Source organism: Myodes glareolus, chromosome 15 (genome assembly GCF_982192425.1).
Source record: "Myodes glareolus chromosome 15, mMyoGla1.1, whole genome shotgun sequence".
NCBI classification, from domain to species: Eukaryota; Metazoa; Chordata; class Mammalia; order Rodentia; family Cricetidae; genus Myodes; species Myodes glareolus.
This window is the reverse complement of record NC_142040.1, coordinates 9771348-9794352: the sequence shown is the minus strand read 5'-3', so window position 1 is coordinate 9794352 and position 23005 is coordinate 9771348. Positions and strand designations below refer to the sequence as shown.

Genomic DNA, 23005 nt, shown 5'->3' with positions numbered 1-23005 from the left:
CTGAACCTTCACTTTCTATTCGTAACTTCAGGAAAATGTTCTAGAAGAAATTGAATTTCTGTGAATTTTTCTCAAGGAAGGAGATGCTGTAGAGCTCCGCATCACTCGGTCCAGGGGGTGTCTGGTGAAACAGTTCCTGCGCTATCACATAGAACCCAGAGAGAGCAGTGAGTTCTACGGAAACACAGGGCTGCTGGAATTCACACCTGGGGAACGAGAAGTAGTGATCACCTTGCTCTCAAGATTGGATGGCATGCCAGAGGTACCAGGTTTTGAATTTCTCTTATGCTCATGGGGCAGGCTGATAGCATCAGTATATTGAGAATAGAAGTATTTTGAACATTAACAGCAAGATATAAGAAAGAATAAGTATTCATGTTTGGAGTATTTAGAAGCTTGAAAAGAAGAATAAGATTCATTCAGCTTACAAGAGTGTATGCTTGTCCTCCAAACAAGAAATAAAAAAAATTATAAGATTTTGCTTGTATGATCAGTTTTCTCCACTAATGTAAGTTTATTTTATATTCTGTATATCAACAACTCTTACTGGTGTGGTTTTGAAGTAAAGTTTTGCTATAAAATTATTGTTTGGAAAGAAATAAATCTGCTTTATATGAGAAGAATCAGATGTACTTTACTTATGTTTATACTGCAATACATATGCAGCTTCCAAATTAATTTTATTTTTTTACTCTTGCTCATTTAAATGAATACTAGATCATCAATGAAAAGTTCTTGAATTTTTACCAGATTAAAATAGTATCATCATTTCTTTTTCTTTTTTATGATGCATATTACTTCTACTGTCTTTCAGTTAGTAGGCAAATGTTTTTAAAAATTAGAAACAGCATCAACTCTTCGTCATTTTAGTGTGATGTATGTTCCTGAAAAGTTGAACATATTAATATTATCGGTCATTGATACATTGTATTTGCTGTGAGAGCATCAACTTTACCTTTTTTTCTAATTTGGCATGCTTTTTGTAGTTGGACGAACACTACTGGGTGGTCCTCAGCAGCCACGGTGAAAGAGAGAGCAAGCTGGGAAGTGCTACGGTTGTCAACATAACCATTCTAAAAAACGACGAGCCTCATGGAGTTATAGACTTTGTTTCTGATGGCTTGACTGTGTCAATAAAGGAAAGCAAAGGAGAGGATATCTATAGTGGTAAGCTATATGTTTACTATATCTTATTTCTCTTCACTGAAGAGGACATTAATCTCTTTTCACCTTAATTTAAAAATATTTCTATTTGTATATGTATTTGTGTGTACTTGTGTGAATTTATGCGCACCATGTGTGTGCAGATGCCCGTGGCATTCAGACAGTAGTGATGCTCAGCCATCTACCTGGGTGCTGGAACTGAACCTGGGTCCTCTGGAAGAGCAGTAAGCGCTCTGAACTGCTGACCCCTCTCACCACCCCCTTGGTTCATTTCTTTGGTAACTATTGTCAGTTTTCCAGTCTGCCTCGGAAATTACATGCAACTTAGAAACTTACCTTTTAAAACTCACATGCAGGGTTGCCGTTTTCATTTCTCACATAGCATTGTGATGATATTGAAGACTTCAATTACAGTTTGATGTCAGCTAATACATTATAACTCAGACATGTGGGGAGGAATCAAGTCAAGTGGAGCGGACACTACCGCTAAGAGTTATTGTGGAGGAACTATTGCAGTGGGGATGAGAATTCCTTTATTTGAAAAGCAAAGTCTGGGCAATAGAAATTCCTTTGCCTGTCAAGTACAAGTCAAGTTTCCAGTAGTGCCTTTGGTGGAACGACTCGTAAGACTTCATAGTAGTTGTACATAATTCATTGCAATCCCTTTTCTATGCCAGATGACTTTTATTATTGAAGAGGCTCAGTACATACACACAAACACACATGTGCGTGCACACACGTGCACACACACACACGCACACACACACACGCACACACGCACACACACAGTTATGTTAGCCTTGGAGTTTTGCTAAGCAAGTGTTTGTGTGGGTTCCTCTTTGTCTTCTTGCTCAGTTGGCCACCAGTCCCTGAGAACAAAGAAGCAGAAGTCACAACAGAGATCCTTGAATGGTGTGTGAACAAGGGAGACAGCCCTCCAGGAGAGTCTTCAGTGAATACCTCACCCTTATTCCAGAGTATAGGAATATATAGGATTGGGGAGCCTGGGGACAAATCCTAATTTGCATTAAGTGGCACACTCCTTTCACAAGGGTCCTATGGCAGAGCTCCTGTTATCAGTCTTAGTTACTACATGTGCAGCAGGGGAGGCTTCTAGCAGGAAACTATGTCAAGGGTCACCCTAGAGATATATTCGGCATCTGGCTTAGAGACAGCTTTTAGAAACAGTCAGTCCTCCGGGTCTAGGGACGTTCTCCAGAAAGGCAGGTAGAGAGCAGGGAGTCACACTGAGGGAGGGGTGAGGTGGGGAGAGATCCCATGTCCTTGAACTTTGGAAAAAAGCTACCAGGTCATGACAGACTGCAGCCTCCAACCAGCCAACAAAGCCTCCCAACAAGTGTTGATGAAGAGGTGTTTTTTTTTCCTGTTTATTTCAGAAGTTGTTTTGCTTGTTTTAAAGATCAGCCTATGTTCATGTGTGTATTTCCCAGCTGTCTATGGTGTAATACGAACTCGAGGCAACTTCGGTGAAGTTAGTGTATCATGGATGGTTAGTCCAGACTTCACGCAAGACGTGTTTCCTGTGCAAGGAACTGTTTATTTCGGAGACCAGGAATTTTCAAAAACTCTCACTGTTTACTCCCTTGTGGATGAAGTAAGTACTGCTCATATAGATCCCCGCCCTGCTCATTGTAGTTGTTGGATCACACACACCTCTCTATGTGTTGTTCTCATGTAGATCTCCCCTGCTCATTGTAGTTGTTGGATCACACACACCTCTCAATGTGTTATTCTGTTGGTTTATCTTTGTGGTGTTGTTGGGCAAACTCTCTATATGCCATGTGAACATTCTAAATTCACAGCTCACTCATTCTTTTCTTATTTAAGTAATTAAATATCTGCTGATACATTTTGTGATGAAACTGTAATTAAGAGCTCCATTTTGACCGATTGGATAGACAACAAGAAAGCAATGCTATTTGGGTGTCCTTGAAGGCATTTGTACTTTGAAATCCTTACAATTGGTGGTGATTAGAAACCCCATCATATAGCAACTACCAGGATTCAGGCTTTGGGGGAATGTTTAGCAACTGGTTTGTCTTAGGCACTTTGAAGAAGAACCTCCCTATGGGTAACTCATTCTCCACTTCAGCATCAGGAAATAGCACAGGCGTTCTGAGCCGCAAAGGAAAGATAAGGAACTGCACTAAGACGGGGAGTGGACCTCTCTCAGGGCAAAGCTGTGAAATATGTCCCCTGTCCCCCCAAACTGTCCCCCAACAGACAAAATTTCACGTTTTTTCTGTCTTGGGGGGGGGGGAGAAAACTATATCACACAAACAATGTGAACGGGATCCACCTGGGGATAGAAGAATCAGAGGAATGGAAATCTCATCATTTAGAGAGCACAGTAAGGATGCCTTTGGACCTCTTCCGGAACCTTCCTGAAGCTTTAAAGACTCAAGCGAGCGCTAACAGCCTAGCAACTCAGTGCTCTGTCCCGAACTTTACATTGCTTCTCTGTTCCATTTTTTCTTACAGTTAATTTCTTTCCTGTTTTCTTATAGAAATAAAATAAGCTCTGGAATGGTCATGCTTTCCTTACTAAGTCATAACATATGTATTTCCATTGCATGCTATAGCTACAACAAAATAAAATGGCTGCTTGGAAGAATATTGAAATGATTTAGGGGAATCTGAGTTTTATGGGGACATTTTAAGAAGCTTCTGCCTTAGAGATAAAAATGAATATCAGCAGTTATAACTGTGCTGTCATAAAATGAATAGGCATGCAGAATGACATGTATGATTCACTTGACTTAGAGCATGTACCCTTTCCCCAAAGATTCCGGAGGAGATGGAGGAATTCACCATCATTCTATTTAATGCCACCAGTGGTGCTCAAACAGGAAATAGAACAACTGCCTTCCTGAGGATTTTAAGGAATGATGACCCCATTTATTTTGCAGGTAGTATTGCTATCTTGTTTGAATGACTTTGCATAGTTCTTAAATACTAAATATGTTTTAAGACAGTTTTACTTAATTTTGTGTGTATGTATGTTTTACCTGCATGTAAGTATGTGTACCCCGTGCATGGCTGGTGCCTGTGGAGCCATATGAGGAAAATGGGTCTCTACAACTGGAGTTAGGATGGTTGGAAGCCATCTTGTGGGTCTTGGAAGTCAAACCTGGGTCCTCTAATAGTAATAAGTACTTTGAACTACTGAGCTATCTCTGCAGCCCCAATCTATCTATCTATCTATCTATCTATCTATCTATCTATCTATCTATCTATCTATCTATCTATCATCTATCTATCTATCGATGTATCTTTAAGGAGAATTATTAACTGAACATTTTATAGCATTGTTTAAATATAATTTCATGATTCATTTGATGATTGATTTTCATTGTTTGACTTTAAACATTTTTATTTTTAAGACCTTCTGAAGCACAATGAAAACAAAAGAAAGCCCTTGGATAGCTTTGTTTCTTCTTTGTAATCTCATTGCCTTTGCTTTGGGTAGACAAGAGTGTGCTTCCCCAGCCACTTCCTAACAGCGTCAGTTGGGTACAGGGCTTGTGTTCTTCCTATGGGTGGTCACTTGTTACAGTAGCAGGTGAGCAATGGACATATTAATGAAGACTTCTCCATTTTTGTCATTTTGCTGCCTTCTGTACAACTAACTTTTGCCCCTGAGGTATCTTTCAGTTTTGTAAATGAGAATCAGATTTTTAATTCTCTGAAATCTCTTTTATATGATGTATATAGATGAAACTGCTGATATAGTAACACCCTGAGCCTGTTGAATTTTACTTTTGCCATTCTTAGCCTTCAGGTAACGTAGTTAATGAATTAGTCTTGATCTTTTATCCCCAACTGTCATGGCAAAATGAAACAAGAGATTTATATTTAAGGAACTTATCTTTAGTATGTTAAACTGAAGTCAAAAATTAGAAATCTTATGAGCTTTAACGACAGATTAGTTGCCAGAGACACTGGGTACTGTGGGCATTATGCAGGAAAGGACACGGACTCTTGAAGCAGTCGGGGAGGAGCAGAGCAGACTAGAGAACAGACTTTCCTTGTTGATGGCAGGGAGAAAGAGGCGTGCTCTGAAAATGTGCTCACGGGATGGAAGAGGCCCATGGGATGGAAGAGGCTCACGGATCCCTTTTCTATGTATGTTTCAGAGCCCTATGTCCTGAGGATCCAGGAGGGTGACACTGCCAGCTTCACAGTGCTCAGAAATGGATCTGTTAATGTAACTTGCACTGTCCAGTATGCTACCATGGATGGCGAGGCTTCGGGAAGAGAGGGAGACTTTGTTCCTGTTGAACCAGGAGAAACTCTTGTATTTGAGGCTGGGAGCAGGGAGCAGAGTATATCTGTATATGTCAATGATGATGAAATCCCTGAAACAGATGAACCTTTTTATGTAATCCTTTTCAACTCGACAGGTAAATACATGCTGTTCTGCTAAGTATTGTACCAGGCTGACCTTTACTATGACTGTAACTGCTCATGAGGAAGAGAGTTGCTCTGTTGCGTTCTTGACTGGTGGGTGGAGAAGACAGCTGTCACTGTGTGGTATATATTAGATTCCAGTGGGACAAAATTCTGTGAAATCCAGTTTATAAGAGGAAAGAGTTTGGCTCAGAGTTCCAGGGGGATCAGCCCAAGGCTGCTTCACTACATCATTGCTGCACCTGGAATGAAGCCTGGCATTGAATCAAGAAGATGGTGTCAGTGCACAGTCACCAGTCAGCGTTCAGATTTCTTTAGTTCCAGCATTCGCAGCAAAATTACCCCACTGAAATGATGCATTTCATTTAATAGTAACGTCCCTCCAATCTTTTTAGTCTGAAGTAATTCCATAGTTTTTATTTGGCTTTCATGATCTCAGCAAAACCACAAGCTTGAATATCTCTCATATGAGTTTGCCTCATGGGTCTTTTTTATTTGACACAAGTATTTTATCCTTGGTAATAACACCGCGGGGATAATTCTGTATTCTCAATTTCTCGTCAGGATTTTGCTTTGTCCCTTCATTATTTGTTTTGATACAATTAAGGTGATGACCTCCAAGTTTATTTTTTATTGTAATTAATTAATGTTTGTGGCCCTTTATACAGATGTTTGGGTCTGAATGCAAAAGCAGACACATGCAGCAAGTGCTTTACCCGTTGAGCCACCTCCTTAGCCTTTTGTACCTTTAGTTTCACATTTCTTAAAATTTAAGTGAATAAAATGAATACATATTAATTTTTTTGTTGTTAAATTAAAGGCAGCTTCTTTTTAAATTGCTTTGACCTTTTTGTGTTTAATTTAGGTGACACGGTAGTTTACCAGTATGGAATAGCCACAGTCATAATTGAAGCCAATGATGACCCACATGGCGTGTTTTCCCTGGAGCCCATAGACAAAGCAGTGGAAGAGGGAAAGACGAATGCATTTTGGTAAGTGTATTTGGGGAAGGAAAGTTAAAATCGGATACAACAAAATAAGATCTTTAAGTGTGTGAAAATTGAAACACTGGTAATGTCAACAAAAATATAAATGATATAAATGAATTATAACTTTGTTTATGCTCCACTATAATATTTTTCATTAAGAGAACTAACAATGAGAACCACTGATCTGCTAAACAGAACTTAATCTTTTTGCCCTTCTCCCTCTGTGTTCTATCTCCTTAAGCCTGGAGGACCACAGTTATTCAGTCCTCAGCTTCTGACTCCGTACACCTAGTGTTTTTCTTTCTTCTTCTCCTTCAAATGTGAATTTTGATGTATTACTTTTTTTTTGTAAAAAAAATTCTTCTTTCATATATTGCACAGTGACTGCAGTTTCTCTCCCCTCCTCTCCTTGAAATCACCTCAACCTCCCTTCTCCCTCCAGATCCACTCCTCCTCCATTTCCCTTCAGAAAAGGGCAGGCTTCCCAGGGATATCATACAAACATGCCATATCATGTTGTAATAGAAGTAGACACATCTCCTCATATTTAGACTGGGTGAGGTGACCCAGTATGAGGAATAGGGTCCCAAAAGCAGGCAAAAGAATTGAAGAAAGCCCTGATCCCACTGTTAGGAGTCCCACGGAACAGCAAGATCCTAGGAGTCCCACAGGAATACTAGGCTGCTAGGGGTCCCATAAGAACAGCAAGCTGCACAACCACAACATATATTCAGAGGACCGAGGTGAGACCCATGCAGGCTCCCTGGATATGAGTTCAGTCGTTTGAGCCACCATGAGCCCTGGTTAGCTGATTCTGTGGGTTTTCTTTCTCCCTCAGGCCCCTACAATACTTCTTTTTCCTCTTCAGAAGGATTTCTTGAGCTCCACTCAATGTTTGGGTGTGGGTCCCTGCACCTGCTCTTGTCCTTTGCTGGGAGTCTCTCTCATGATGATTATGTAGGCTCCTCTCTACAAGGATAGCGGAGTATCGTTAGGAATCATTTCATTGGCTTTTTCGTTAAGGGTCCTGTTTGTTTCTACCCTAGGTCTCTGGGCCATCCAACCTCTGGTTCCTGGTGCCAAGGGTGGGCTCCCTCTCTTGGCATGGCTCTCAAGCTGGGCCAGTCATTTATTGGCCACTCCTGCAGGTTCTTTGCCACCTGTACCTCAGCACATTGTGCAAGCAGGGCAAACCGTAGGTCGAAGGTTTTGCGGCTGGGTTGGTGTCCCAATCACTCCACTGGAAGCCTTGCCTGGTTACAGAACGTGGCCGGTTCAGGTTCCGTATTCCCCATTACTATGAGACTTCACTAGGGTCACCCTCATAGATTCCAGGGAATTTCCATTGCACTGGGTTTGCGCATTGCCCTTTAAATATGCACCCCCCAATTTCCAGTTGTCTCTGGAACCTGATCATAACCTGATCACTCTTGTTCTCATCCCCACATGCCCCCATGCCCCTCAGGGAAATTCATGCATCCTCCCTTGAGCCTTCTCTGTTCCTTAGCCTCTCTGGTTCTGTGCTTTGCAGCATGACTGTCCTTTACATTGCAGCGAATATCCATTTATACCTGAGCACTTACCATGTTTGTCTTTCTGTGTCTGAGTTACTCAGCAAGATTTTTCTACTTCCATTTTTTTACCTGCAAATTTCATGATGCTTTTTTTTTTAAACAATGGAGTAATACTCCATTGTATAAATGTACCACATTTTCTTTATCCATTCTTAGGTTGAGGGACATTTAGGTTCTTCCCAGATTCTGACTATTATGAATAAAGTTGCACAAGTGTCTTTGTGGTATGACTGAGCATTCTTTGAGTGTATGCTCAAGAATGCATCTTAAGGTAGAGAGTCCCAATTTTCTGAGGAACTGTCGAATTGATTCCCAAAGCAATGATACTAATTTGCACTCCCACCAGCAATGGCTAGAGTTCTCTTTGCTCTGCATCTTTGCCAGTTTTGTGCATTTGATCTTAGCATTTCTGACAGGTGTAAGATGGAATCTCAGGCACATTTTGGTTTGCATTTCCCTGATGACTAAGGATGAACATTTCTTTGTTTCTCTGCTGTTCGTGATTCCTCTGTTGAGAATTCTCTGTTTAGAGCTGCACCTCATTTTAAATCAGATTATTTGATTTTTGATGTCTACTTTCTTGATATATATATCTATTGGGTATTAGCCCTTTGTCAGTTGTGTGGTTGGTGAACATCCTATACCATTCTGTAAGCTGTTGTTTTGTCCCGTTGACAGTGTCCTTTGCTTTACAGAAACTTTCAGTTTCACGCTCTTAGTACCTGCACAGGAAGTTGTCTCCCCTGCCAATGTGTTCAAGGCTATTTCCCACTTTTTCTTCTATCAGTTCAGTGTACCTGGATTTATGTTGAAGTCATTGATTCACTTGGACTTGAGTTTTGTGGAGAGTGATAGATATGGATCTATTTGGATTCTTCTGCATGCCATCATCCAGCTTGAGCAGCATCATTTGGAGAAGATGCTTTCTTTTTTCCATTGTATATTTCTGTTTTTTTATAAAAAAAATCAGGTGTTCATAGGTGTGTGGATTTATATCTGGGTCTTTCATTTTGTTCCACCCATCTGCCTGCCCATTTTTCTGCCAATAGTGTATGTTTGTGTTACTACAGCTTTGTAGTATGGTGTGAAGTCAAGGTTGATGATACCTTTTATCATTCAGGATTGTTTTTGCTATTTGCCTTTTGTTTCTCTTATGAGGTTGAGTATTGTTCTTTCAAGGTCTGTTAAGAATTGTGTTGTGGGACAGAAAATACTTCTAGCTAGGGTCTGTAAAGAATTGTGTTGGAATTTTAAAGGAGATTTCATTGAATCTGTAGATTATTTTTGGCAAAATGGCCATTTTTACTATGTTAATCATACCGATCCATGAGCATGAGAGATCTTTCCATATTCTGATGTCTTCAAGTTCTTTTGTCAAAGACTCGAAGTTCTTGTTATACAGGTCTTTCACATGTTTGTTTAGAGTTACTCCAAGATACTTTCTATTATTTGTGACTATTGTGAAGGCTATTGTTCCTCTGCTATCTTTCTCAGGCAGTTTGTCCTCTGCATATAGAAAGTCTACTGGTTTTCTTTGAGTTAATCTTGTATCCAGCTACTTCACTAAAGGTATTTATCAGCTGTAGGAGTTCCCCAATAGAAATTTTGGATTTGCTTATGTATACTGTCAAATAATCTGTGAATAATGGTACTTTGATTTCTTCCTTTCTAATTTGTATACCTTTGATTTCCTTTAGTTGCCTTATTGCTCTAACTAGAACAGCGAGTATTATATTGAATAAATATGGAGAGAGTAGACAATCTGGTCTTGTTCCTGATTTATGTGAACTTGCCTTGAGTTTCTCTCCATTTAATTTGATGTTGGCTATTTGGCTTGCTGTAAAATGCCTGTATTTTCTTTAGGTATATCTCTTGTATCCCTGACATCTCCAAGACTCTTATAATGGGCTGTTAGATTTTTGTCAAGGACTTTTTCAGAATTCAATGAGATGGTCATGTGAGTTTTTTTTTTCTTTCAGCTTGTTTATGTGGTGGGTTACATTGCTAGATTTTTATGTCTGCGTTTCTGGGATTGAAGCCTATTTGATCATGGTGGATGATCTTTTTGATGTGTCCTTGGATTCGATTTGCAAGTATTTCATTGAGTGTTTTTTGCATCAATGTTCATGAGAGAATTTGTTCTGTTATTCTTATTCTTTGTTGAGTGTTTGTGTGGTTTGAGTATCAGGGTGACTATAATCTCATAAAATTGATTTGGCAATGTTTCTTTTGTTTCTATTTTTGGAATAATTTAAGAAATGCTGGTATTAGCTCTTCTTTGAATGGCCAGTAGTATTGTGCACTAAAACCACTTAACCCTAGACATTTTTGTTGGGAGAACTTTAGTGACTCTTTCTATTTCCTTAGGGGCTGTAGGTCTATTAAATTGCTTGTATGATCTTGATTAACTTTGGTCAGTGCTATCTATCAAGAAATTTGTCTACTTCCTTTAGATTTTTCAATTTTATTGAGTAAATGTTTTTGAAGTTATGACGTAATGATTCCTTGAATTTTCTCAGTGTCTGTTGTTATGTCTCCCTTTTTGTTTCTGATTTTCTCAATTTGGATGTTTTCTCTGTGTCTTTCAGTTAATTTTTTTTAAACAAGGGTGTGTCTATCTTGTTGATTTTTCTCAAAGAACCAACTCTTTATTTCATTGTTTCTTTTGTATTTTTCTCTTTTTTTCTACTTTATTGATTTTAGCCATCAGTTTATTTCTTGTAGTCTACTCCTTTTGGGTGTGTTTTCTTATATTTTTCTAGAGCTTTCAGGTGTGTTGTTAAGTTGCTGGCATTAGATCTCTCCAATTTCTTTATGAAAGCATTTAGTGCTATGAACTTTCCTCTTAACACTGCTTTTATTGTGTTCCATAAGTTTGGGTATGTTGTAGCAGCATTATTTGTCATAGCCAGAACCTGGAAACCACATAAATGCCCCTCGACCAAAGAATGGATAAGGAAAATGTGGTACTTTTACATATTGGAGTATTACACAGCAGTAAACAAAATCATGACATCTTGAAGTTTGCGGACAAATGAATGGATCTAAAAAACATTATATTGAGTGAGGTAGCCTAGACCCAGAAAGACAAATGTCATATGTACTCACTTATAAGTGGTTTTTAGATATAAAGAAAAGAAAAAAACAGTCTACAATTTACAATCCCAGAGAACATACACAACAAAGAGGACCCTAAGAGAGACAAACATGGATCTAATCTCCATGGTAAGTAGAAAAAGACAAGATCTCTTGAGTAAATTGGAAGCATGGGGATTATAAAAATAAGGAACGGCAGGCTGTGTTCCCACCTGGATCCCGGCTAGCTTACCCCTGAAATAATTACACGGAAACTGAATACTTTTAAACACTGCTTGGTCCATTAGTTTCAGCCTCTTATTGGCTAACTCTCACATCTTGATTAACCCATTTCTAATAATCTGTGTAGCACCACGAGGTGGTGGCTTACCGGAAAAGATTCAGCATGTCTGACCTGGTGTCTGGCTCCATGGCGTCTGCCTCATTTCCCTTCTTCCCAGCATTCTGTTCTGTTTACTCCGCCTACCTAATTTTCTGTCCTATCAGAGGGCCAAGACAGTCTCTTTATTAACCAATGAAAATAACACATAGACAGAAAGCCCACTTACATCAGGGGATTATGGGAGAGGATAGGTGGAGAGGGGGGAGGAAGAGAGGGGAGCAGAGGAAAATATTTAGTACAACAAAAACAATTTAAAAAGAAAACAAATTGACATCTTACAAGCAATAATAGAATATAAAGCAAGAACAAATTTTGGGGGGGGTATGTTGTACACTCATTTTCATCAAATTCTAGGAATCCTTCAATTTTTTATTTCTTTCTTCCTTGACTCAGTGTTAATTCAGTTGAGAACTTCAGTTTCCATGAATTTATAGGCTTTCTGGTGTTGAGGAAATCCTGCTTTGATCTGTGGTGGTCTGATAGGATATAGGGGGTTATTTTAATTTTTTTGTATCTATTGAGACTTACCCTGTGACGTATGTCATCAGTTTTAGAGACAGTTTTGTGAAGGTATATTCTTTTGTGTTTGGGTGAAATGTTCTGTAGGTCCATTTGGTTCATAATGATTGTTAGCTCCATTATTTCTTGCTTAGTTTTTGTCTGGATGACCTGTCCATTGGTGAAAGTGGGGTATTGAAGTCTCCCACTATTAATGTGTGAGGGTCAATGTGTGACTTAAGCTTTAGTAATGCTTCTTTTACAGATGTGGGTGTCCTTGCATTTGGAGCACAGATGCTAACAACTGAGACATCACCTTGATGGGCTTTTGCCTTGGATGAGTGTGAAATGTGCTTTCCCTTCTCTTTTGATTAAGTTTGGTTTGAAGTCTATTTTGTTAGATATTAAAATAGCTACACCAGCTTTCTTTGTGGGTCCACTTTTAAAATCTTTTTCCAACCATTTATTTGAAGATAATATCTATCTTTGATGTTGAGGTGTGTTTCTTGGATGCATAAGAAGGATGGGTCCTATTTTTTTTTTTATCCATTCTCTTAGTACATGCCTTTTTTTTTTGTTGGGGAATTGAGTTCATTGATATTGAGTGACATTAATGACTAATGATTGTTAATTCCTACTATGGTGTTGTTGTTGGTTGTGATGGTAGGGTGTGTGTTCCCTTTATTTTGGTTTTGCTGGTGTGAGATTATTTATTTCCTGAGTTTGCATGGGTGCAGTTAGCTTTCTTGGGTTGGAATTTTCCTTCTACTACCTTCTATAGCACTGGATTTGTGGCTAGATATTATTTAAATTTGACTTTGTCCTGGCATCTGTTGTCTCTTGGAGTTTACAAGACATCTGTCCAGGACCTTCTGGCTTTTAAAGTCTCCATTGAGAAGTCAGGTGGAATTCTAGTTGGTCTGCCATCTCCAGGATTACCTCGGTTTGTGTTTTCTTTAACTGCTTCCATTTCCACTTTCCGATCTTGAACAGTTTTATTCGCTTACTTCACCTGATTTTTTTCCTCAGCCTTTTTTTTTCTTTTTAAAAGGAATTTATTCATTTCCTACCATTGTTTATTTTTGTTTTCCTGGATTTCTTTAATGGATTTAAGTTTTTGCTACTCTTTCCTACCTTTCCTTGGTTGCTCAGTGAGACCTGCTGGCTAGTTCAGGGATAGGTAGAAATATATACTTTTAAGAGAAGACAGAATGCTTTTGTTATAGTTATATTCACCATATACATGTTTCATAAAAACCATAAAAATAATTTTCTTCCATTTTTGCATAGGATTTTGAGGAACCGAGGACACTTTGGCAATGTTTCTGTGATGTGGCAGCTGTTTGAGAATGTTTCTCTGCAGTGTGGACAGGAGTTCTATGAGACATCAGGGACTGTTAGCTTCATCGATAGAGAAGGCTCAAAACCAATCGTTCTCCATGCTTTCCCAGATAGAATTCCTGAATTCAATGAATTTTATATCCTAAAACTTGTAAATATTTCAGGTGAGGGTTTTTTTTAAACATCTCTTATTTATCACCAAAATTTTGTAATATATGATTCATTAGAATTGTTTATAAAATCCAGATGATGGTAAAGTGTTTTATGATTATCTGATTTTAATGTCAGAGTCTCTTTCTTGGTAGAAATTGTTTTGTTTTGTTTTTGCAGTACTGGAGTCAAACCATAAGCCTATGTACGTTAGGAGTGCCCTACCATTCAGTGATCTACAGCCCTGTCTTTTTTTGTTTACCAGTTTGAGACAACAGGTGTCTTTGGTGATGTCCATGTTGGCTGGGTTTGCCATGAGATCTCACCGTCAGCACAGCATGTTCTTAAACACTGGATCCTACTGCCTGCATCTCCAGTGTGCTGAGGTTATAAGCACAAGACAATGTATCTGTCTTAGCTTTTCTTACTTATTCACTGGTGTTAGGCATAGAATCTGAGGCTCTGTGCTAATTAATGTGCTCTGCTATTGAACTTTGCCCTTAGCCTCAAACTGTTAAGAGTTTCAGTTTTATGAATGGAGGCTTGCTCTATCTCACAATTTTTGATTATAAGTGTAAAATTATTGGGGTGGGGCTGGACTTGACTGATTATGAATGAATATGCTAATTGATATTATTCATGAAATTGCCCTTCAAAATGTGGTAAAAACAATATGGTGATCCCATTATTTACTGATAATGAGTAAATTATTTAACTAGAACGTTTTCTATAAAGCATACAGCTTTTTTCTTTCTTAGACTAAAAGGTATCTAACTTCTGGCTTTCTGGTTACTCTAAATTTCTTCCTACAGGTGCTGGAGGTCAGCTAGCAGAAACCAACCTTCAGGTGACAGTCATGATTCCATTCAATGATGATCCCTTTGGAATTTTCATCTTAGATCCAGAATGTCTAGACAGAGAAGTGGCAGAAGATGTCCTGTCTGAAGACGATATGTCTTACATTACCAACTTTACCGTTTTGAGACAACAGGGCATCTTTGGTGATGTTCGCGTTGGCTGGGAAATACTGTCCGGAGAGTTCCCTGCTGGTTTGCCACCAATGCTCGACTTTTTGCTGGTGGGAAATTTTCCTAGTACTGTGCATTTGCAGCCACACATGCGACGTCACCACAGTGGAACGGATGTCCTGTACTTCAGCGGACTAGAAGGTGCATTTGGGACTGTTGACCCAAAGTACCACCCTTCTAGGAACAACACAATTGCCAACTTTACATTTTCAGCTTGGGTAATGCCTAATGCCAACACAAATGGATTTCTCATAGCAAAGGATGACGGCAATGGAAGCATCTATTATGGGGTAAAAATTCAAACAAACGAATCCCATGTAACCCTTTCCCTTCATTACAAAACGTTTGGATCAAATGTTACATATATTGCCAAGGCCACAGTCATGAAATATTTAGAAGAAGGTGTTTGGCTTCACGTTTTAATTATCCTAGATGACGGCATAATCGAATTCTATTTGGATGGAAATGCAGTGCCCAGAGGAATCAAGAGTCTGAAAGGAGAAGCCATTACTGACGGTGAGTGTCAGCTTCATAACTAGCACACCAAATCTGAAAAGATTCTCAATTTTCAATTAAAATTTCATTTTTAAAACAAAGCTAGGAACTGTTTTGAGATGTGACTCTATTTTTCTGTTACAAAGCTGTGTGCCCATGAAGATCAAGATAAGTTACGTTGAATATTTCTAGGGGAATGAGCAACAGGCTCTAGGCCAGAGCTGCGCAAGCAGACGACTATAAAACTTTGTAGGAAGGAAAGGAAAACTAGGAGCATCACTCGTCTCTCCAGTGAGTGGTCAGGATGGGGACTGATTAGCACAGTAATCAGCAAAGGTCTGGAATGCTGAAACAGCCTGCTGTGTCTGGGGATCTGTTTCTCCTTCAGGATGATCAGAAGTGAAAGGCAATGGACATTAGAAAGAATTGGATTAGGACAAAAATATTCACCAAAAATGATTACAGGCTTTATATTATTAGGAGGTGAGTGGATGAGTTCTGTGGCTTACTTTGAAGAGATAATCTTTGTTGACTTTCAGCCAAATCACATGCTCTCTCTCTGAGTAACTCACTGTAGACTGTATGTTCTTGGAAGGCCGAGGCCAGAGAATCATGAGGGACAAGCTAACCTGGGCTACGTAGCAAGTTACTAGCCTGAAGCAATAATGAGATCTTCTCACAAAACTTCAAAACCCAAAATAAAAACAAACCAACTAAACTAAGACTTGACGAATTCCAAACAAAGACCTTGAACATTAGGGATGTATCGATGGCCTGTATGCTGTCCCTGTTTTTAGAGCTCTTTCTGCTAAGACCTGCTCTGTTTCCACACTGAGTTAGGTTTGAGATGAAATGATACAGTTGGTGTTGTGTGATGTTTTACTCTTTTGACTTTTTGGGGGACCCATCACCTAGCTCCCAAAATAATCACACGCAGAAGTTTGTTCTTAGTTATGAATGCCGGGCCTTGGCTTTTCTTGTTTCTTGCCAACTTTTATTTTAACCTCAATTAACTCAAATATCTTTTGCTGCTGGGCTTTTATGTTTCTCTCTTTTTGCATACCTTTCTTTACTTATTTCTTCATGCTTACTGTGTAGCTGGGTGGCTGGCCTCTTGTGGCCTACTTCCTCTCCTTTCTCTCTTGCTCCTTCTTTTTCTTCTTCGGGCTCTGTTCTCCTCCTATTTATACTCCTGCCTGCTGGCCCCACCTATCCTTTTCCTTGGTTCACTATTGACTTTTTATCTCTTTATTGGACCATCAGGCGCTTTAGACAGGCACAGTAGCACAGCTTCACAGATTTAAACAAATGCAGCGTAAACAAAAGTCACACACCTAAAAATAATATTCACCCACAAGTTGGCCTGTAGAAAACCATCATGTTCCTAGAATCACCACTTAATTTAGCTGGAGAAGAATTTTTAGTCCATAAAACTTTCTAGTTCTCTAGGAGTATAATCTGAAGTTTTAAAATTGGGCTTGAACTGCCCATTGCATTTTATATCAGTAAAGAATTTTAAAGTGTCATAGGACACATGTCTACTCAAATAAATGTACAACACACAAACATGGCTACGTATGTGATACATATATACACATATATAAATTATGCAGTTATCTTCCTGTCCATAAATGATTTTGACAGATGGATATGGCTTACTTTTAAGAGCATCATTTAATTTCAAAGCTGATACTGCAGTGCGAAATCACAAATCCCAGACATTACTGTGCAGGTTCCCTTTTGTCATAATGGAAGGTAATGTTTATTTGATGACTTTTTAGTTAGGCCAGAAGTTTTACTTACCAAGTATATATTTCAGTAAAATTGTCTTGCCCTCTGAATCACATTTATAACTGTGGCAGGAGCCAGCGGCTGTTGTAGCATGTAAACGCATGTGTAATTTCAGGTCCTGGAATCCTGAGAATTGGGGCAGGCATGAATGGCAGTGACAGATTCACAGGCTGGATGCAGGATGTGAGGACCTATGAGCGGAAACTGACGACTGAAGAGATTTATGAACTCCATGCTATGCCTGCCAGGAATGATCTGCACCCCGTCTCTGGGTATCTGGAGTTCAGACAAGGAGAAAGTGCCAAGTCGTTCATCGTGTCTGCCAGAGACGACAGTGACGAGGAGGGAGAGGAATTCTTTCTTCTTAAACTGGTCTCTGTCTATGGAGGGGCTCAGATTTCTGAGGCGAACACCACAGCTAGACTCAGAATACAGAAAAGTGACAATGCCAATGGCCTGTTTGGATTCACAGGAGCTTGTATACCGGAGGTAAGGTGGGAGCTCGGGGAGGTTCCTAGTAAAGCGTTCACTGTAGGCGGATTTGTCTGGGGCTGAGCTAGCTTCCAGCAGCTGAGGTAGCTGTGTTTGCACATATACATCTCAGTCCAGTTCCTGGTGGTTTTCAGCTGAAGTAGCCTTATTGAGGTGAAGCAAAAACAAAAGAGCAAATAACTCCTAGCAATTAGCTGTAAAGTTAATCACTTTAAAGGCCAAGTAATTACGTACCATATATAATTTTGCTAATATTTTGGATACCATATATGTAAATGAAATAATTCATACTGAAAGCCTGTGTGGATAATTAAAATTGAGACTTTATCTCAATTTGCATTTTGTCTTACAGGGAACACTTTAAAGTTGTTATAGGATTCTTCCGAGTTTGTTGTAATTGTTTCTTATCAACATTCTTGGCTGGCTTAATTCACAAGACTGCTTTACTGTTCTTATCGGTTCTAGCTGAGTTTTCAAAGCTACATGATCGATCGTCTCAGTGTCCTGATTAGTAACCCGAGAGTGCCTGCGGCTGCCTCACAGGTGTTGCCTGTGATATCAAACACTGTTCCCAAAACCCTGCCGGGAAACAGGAGAGCCGTTCGCCCCGCGACTTGACACCCGTAGAGTCAGATGAATGCATATGTGACTGGATGATTAAGTGAAATAGGATGAGTAGAACTGGGAAAAGTTATATGTCGCAGGACTCATTGTAGCTTACATTGGAATGCCCAGATCTCTGGAATTTCATGTTGCCTCTTAGTTTCCATGGCAACCACAAAGACGAGATCTTCAGCTGTTTTTGTTAAACTTCAGAAATACCCTATATGCTTATAATGACTGTAAATTGCTTTCACGTTTATTTATTATTTATTTGTTATCACTGCATGTGTGTGGGTGCTTGTGTGCCTGCTGTGCCTCTGAAGGCAGAGGATAACCGCTGGCAGCCAATCTTCCCCTTCCTCCGCGTGGGTCGTTAGATCAAACAGGACGTCAAGCTTGATAGCAAATGTCTTTGCCCTGAGTCATCTCTGTGCTCATAGTGCCTTTAAAGGGGTACCCAGATATCAGTGTTTACATATTCACATGATAAAGGGGGTACCCGACATTAGCGTTTACACATTCAGATGATAAATGTGGTGCCCAGACACCAATGTCTACATATTCAGGTGAGAAAGGGGGTACTAAACATCAGCATTTATATATTCAGATGGTAAAGGGGGTACCCTAACATCAACATTTACATATTGATAACGGGTGATAAAGGGGGTGATAAAGGGGGTACTCAGACATCAATGTTTACATATTCAGATGGTAAAGGGGGTACCCAGACTTCAACATTTACATATTCAGATGTTGCACTTTTCTGACAATTTGTAAGACATACAAAATATCATTGTTCTCATAGATTCTGTAGATTCTGTTCTGTTCTGTAGATTCAGAAACAGAGTTACAGGTCTGAGAAATAACTCTCCTAAGTTGAATTAAATCAGGCAGGATCAAGTCAAATGCCTGTTTAGAGCTTTGCATTTTTTAGATCTTAATGAATATCAATTTCATTGTTTTCCTCTAAGATATTATAAAAGAACTAGAGTCTGAACCCATCTCTTGTGGTTCTTAATCTGTTTTCTTTCTCCATGTGTCTTTAAATGTCATTGTCCCTAATTTAAGAAGTTGGATAGCTTTAGCGGGGCTGTGGGAAGCACAGTGTTGCCTGCGATGTTATCGTCCTTAAGTTACCATCCACATCCACATCGCTGCCTGTGATGCCGGCCTTATCTGTGTCATTCCTGTCCTTTGGCTCAGACTGGCCTGCCTTGGTACAATCCAGTGTCAGGATACAGCATTCATCAGCCTCTGCCTTTTCTACCGTTTTCCTCCAGGTCTTTAGCAGTAGTTACTCAAGGACACTCTCTTATTTAAAGTGACCGACGACCTTCTCAAAAACTGCTCTTCATCCACTCATTGTTTAATGTTTTTGGAGCACTGATCACATTATCAATTTCCTTCTGGCCTTCATAAATCTACTTCAATATTGCTTACATCTATATCCATCACCCAGAGAAACAGCTCTGAGCCTCAGAAAGGTCTTCTTACTCATTATTGTATCAGTAACACCAAGAATGAAGCTTTGTAGGTGTTCAGAAAACCTGGGGACCTTTTGAATACATCTCATATCAAAATGTGAAAAAGCAAACAGAAATTCAGATAATGTTTAGTTTTAGTTATGTACATAAGCAACAAAACTGGGAAAGCAAAAGCCAACACTTTGAAAATATTTAAAATTCGTGTTCTTAGTGTTCGCTGGTCTCAACCACTGTAGTCCGGCTTTCAGCGCGGGCTTGTTTCTCAGATCCTATTGATGATCTACTTAGCGACCGTTTACTATGTAGTTATGTAACTTCGTCTCAACAGATTCTACCAAGCCCTTCACTGTGGATGAGAGAATTTGTATCCATAGACCACACGACCCAAACTGCACTGAAGTTAGCTAGTCTTTTCAATCCTATATGAGATAAAATGAATGCATTGATATTTGAAAGATAAATGTTTGGTGATTAAGAGAGGAAAATCATTGAGTCTAAAAGATTAAACATTGAAATTGATTTTTAGAAACGTTACACAATTCTTATTTTTGAAATGATAAGAGAATCCTGGATCTCCTATTTTTATCATCAGTACTCGGGATGCATGCTGCTTGTGCTGCTTGTGTTGTGATTACTCCTTTCATTTTTGGACTTTTAGTGCAGTGGATGACAATGGGCTTCTCTAACATAGAAGCTGTGGGCACTTCTCGGTGAGTTTATGAATGTGCGGATTGCACAAAGGAAAATATTTGAGGAGTCTTGTTTACTGTGTGCCTCTTAAGACTGAATTTAATAGCTACTTGGTTCATTTTCAGTAGTGTTGAAAGTGATCATAATTACTTTGATGTTTCTTCTTTGCCTAGCAAGGTACATGCACACCGTGTCTCGGGAAATAGCAGGTGCTTAGTGGCTATAATAGGAAGAGTCAAATAAACTTCTGAGCAGATTGGAGCTCTGATAAGCCATATCTAATGATTATTTGGATTGCAGTTGGGATCTGTATTGAATAGAGGGCTGATCGTTTTAGACCCAGCTTGGTACCAATATCACCATGCTTTGTTATTCTGTATCATTTCTATGTTATTTCTTCTCTAACTCACTTTATAAAACCCTGTATTCCATATAATTAATTGATGAAATTACTTTTTCACAATAATTCATAGAACTTGTGAGACTCACATTTTATTTGAATTAATCCTTTGTTTTACATTTTGATACACATGGCTTAAGAATCGATTTAAAAATGGCTTGGAAAGACCACTGTGGAATGAGACACTCCTTTCATTAGCTGTGTTCTCAGTGCCTCTTACATGAGATGAATACATTCTAGTACAGTACAGCCCCTCACAAAGCCGTGCCCAAACACAACACAGAAAAAAAAAAACTCAAACTAGATTTCTAATTCTTTAGCTTCAATTTTTCTGTTTCAACTATGAAGCCCTGTTTCTGAATAAATGGACTTGAAAACTCTCCTTATTGATTACCCTTGCTTCTGGTCTTCCATTGATATGAATATTTGGCAAAATGTTGGCTAAGCACAGGGTTCTGTGGAGATGGCTTGGTGATTAAGAGCATGTACTGATACTTCAGACGACCTGAGTTTGTTCCCAGCATCCATATTGGGCGGCTTTCAACTCCTGGAAGGCACCAGGCACTTGTGTACACACACCTACACACTTAGACATATGTATCATTAAAAAGAATTAAATTTCAAAACAAAAGAGGGCACAGTGTTGAGGACTGCTGGCCGTTTGCCGCGTGAAACTGGATCAAGGTGGCTCTGAGGATTTCAGGGATCCACCCACTGGCCTAGATGCTTGAGTCAAGATTGGAAAGTCAGTTTAGATAAATATGGTAATGTTAGGTAAAACCTTTAGATATGTTTTCTATCTCTTTCTACACTTCATATACTTTGGAAAAGTTGAGGGCTTTTCCAAATGTGTCAGAAATGTCAAGTTTGTGTTACTAGGCTTCCTGACTCAGGATACCATTCTGGGTTTAGATGTCTGGTTGTGGGAGGGAAAATGAATAAGCCTGAAATTAAGTCTCTGTAGATGATGTCCTCCCCCACAGAACAGTGGAATAGTGGATACAACGTGCCCATTGCCCAGCTTCGGTAATTAACCGTTTCTCAGAACTGCTTCATCTTTTTGACCTAAGCATTTAAAACAACAAAATATCAGGGGATGCCATTTCTTTTATAATATTTGTGAATGTTAATGGTATATTTCTTTAGCCTACCATTCTAAGTGATTTGTTCCTATGGAATCTTTCACTGAAAGTTTTTAAAATATACTTTGCTGAATACAGCGCAAAGCCGTCACTTATGAGGTTCTATATGAACCTCACATACAGCATGGATTTGAACAGACTTGTGCAGGGTGTCAGGAGGACAGCAGGATTTTGTTGATGGTTTTACTAGTTGAAGGTCTAGTGTGTAAACAGAGCTCCCCTCTAGTTCTGATCCCACCTGGTCATGCTTTGAAGTCTAGAAGGGCCCTCCACACCTTCCTGGGTGAGTCTTTGCATATGTTACTCCTGCGTTTTGCTGATTAGAACGGTTGAATATTTCCATATTCAAATTAGTGGTTTACTAGCTTAGATTGTACAAAAATATCATTCTCATTAAAATTTGGAGTAATACCAAAATAGATCACTTGCTTTGCTTAGGAGGAACTGGTCAACACAATAGGACTCCGTGTGTGTGTGTATGTGTGTGTGTGCGTGTGTGTGTTTTGTTTGCTTGTGTTATTGTTTTGTTTCAGTTTAGTATTTTTTTTTTAATCGGAGAACATGAAATTGGATTGCTGGATGGTAGACTGTGAGAAAAGATGGGGGAGGCGAAAGAATATGATAAAAATACATTGTATTTATTTCTCAAATAAGAAAACATTAAATTGGAGGACAGATTGGAACAAATAAGTTGTTATTGTGTTGGAAGTTGTTTCTCCCTTGGGAGGTCACATAAATACACTGTGGGAGGGGTCAGGACATGGCATGCTGAGATTTGGAGTCCAGACCAAAGCAACTTCCAGGTCAGGGAGGTTGGGATGGATGCTAGGGGCTGGGCACTACGCCCCCAAGTTAACACCTACCATCTCACTTGAAGTGAATGCACTTGAATGGCTAGTAAAAGACTCAGCCAAGTTGCTGGCCTACGGTCCACCACTGGTAGATTTGGAGTGTTCTCCCCAGGATGTCCTATGTGCACTCAGTGCTGTTGTCAGCTTCTGAGTACATTATCACTGAACTAAGGCTCAGGAAGCCGGAAGTAGAAGTGACACTGACCATAGCTCCACAAGTTTTTCTGATTCATTGTCTGAATCTGTTTTCAACCTTCATCCTCCACACACTGCCACATTAGAGGTTTTACAATGACTGGCTTTCTGGTGAAAGATCCTCGGAGAGGAGTCAATGGGGAGTTCTCCACTTAAGAACCAGAACCAATCCACTGGATGCAAAAGCACGAGGTAGTTTATTGGATACA

The 23005-nt window shown here is 39.4% G+C and overlaps 1 protein-coding gene across 1 annotated transcript in view; it reads left to right on the top strand.

Annotated features, from left to right (window-relative positions):
- Adgrv1 (adhesion G protein-coupled receptor V1) overlaps window positions 1–23005 on the top strand; it is a 504420-nt gene that overhangs the window by 27397 nt on the left and 454018 nt on the right. The window contains exons 12-20 of the mRNA XM_087896763.1: window positions 77–262; window positions 987–1167; window positions 2616–2779; window positions 3971–4094; window positions 5322–5588; window positions 6461–6587; window positions 13425–13639; window positions 14438–15169; window positions 17055–17428. Coding sequence (XP_087752889.1) covers window positions 77–262; window positions 987–1167; window positions 2616–2779; window positions 3971–4094; window positions 5322–5588; window positions 6461–6587; window positions 13425–13639; window positions 14438–15169; window positions 17055–17428 — 2370 coding nt within the window. The remainder of the gene's footprint in view (window positions 1–76; window positions 263–986; window positions 1168–2615; window positions 2780–3970; window positions 4095–5321; window positions 5589–6460; window positions 6588–13424; window positions 13640–14437; window positions 15170–17054; window positions 17429–23005) is intronic.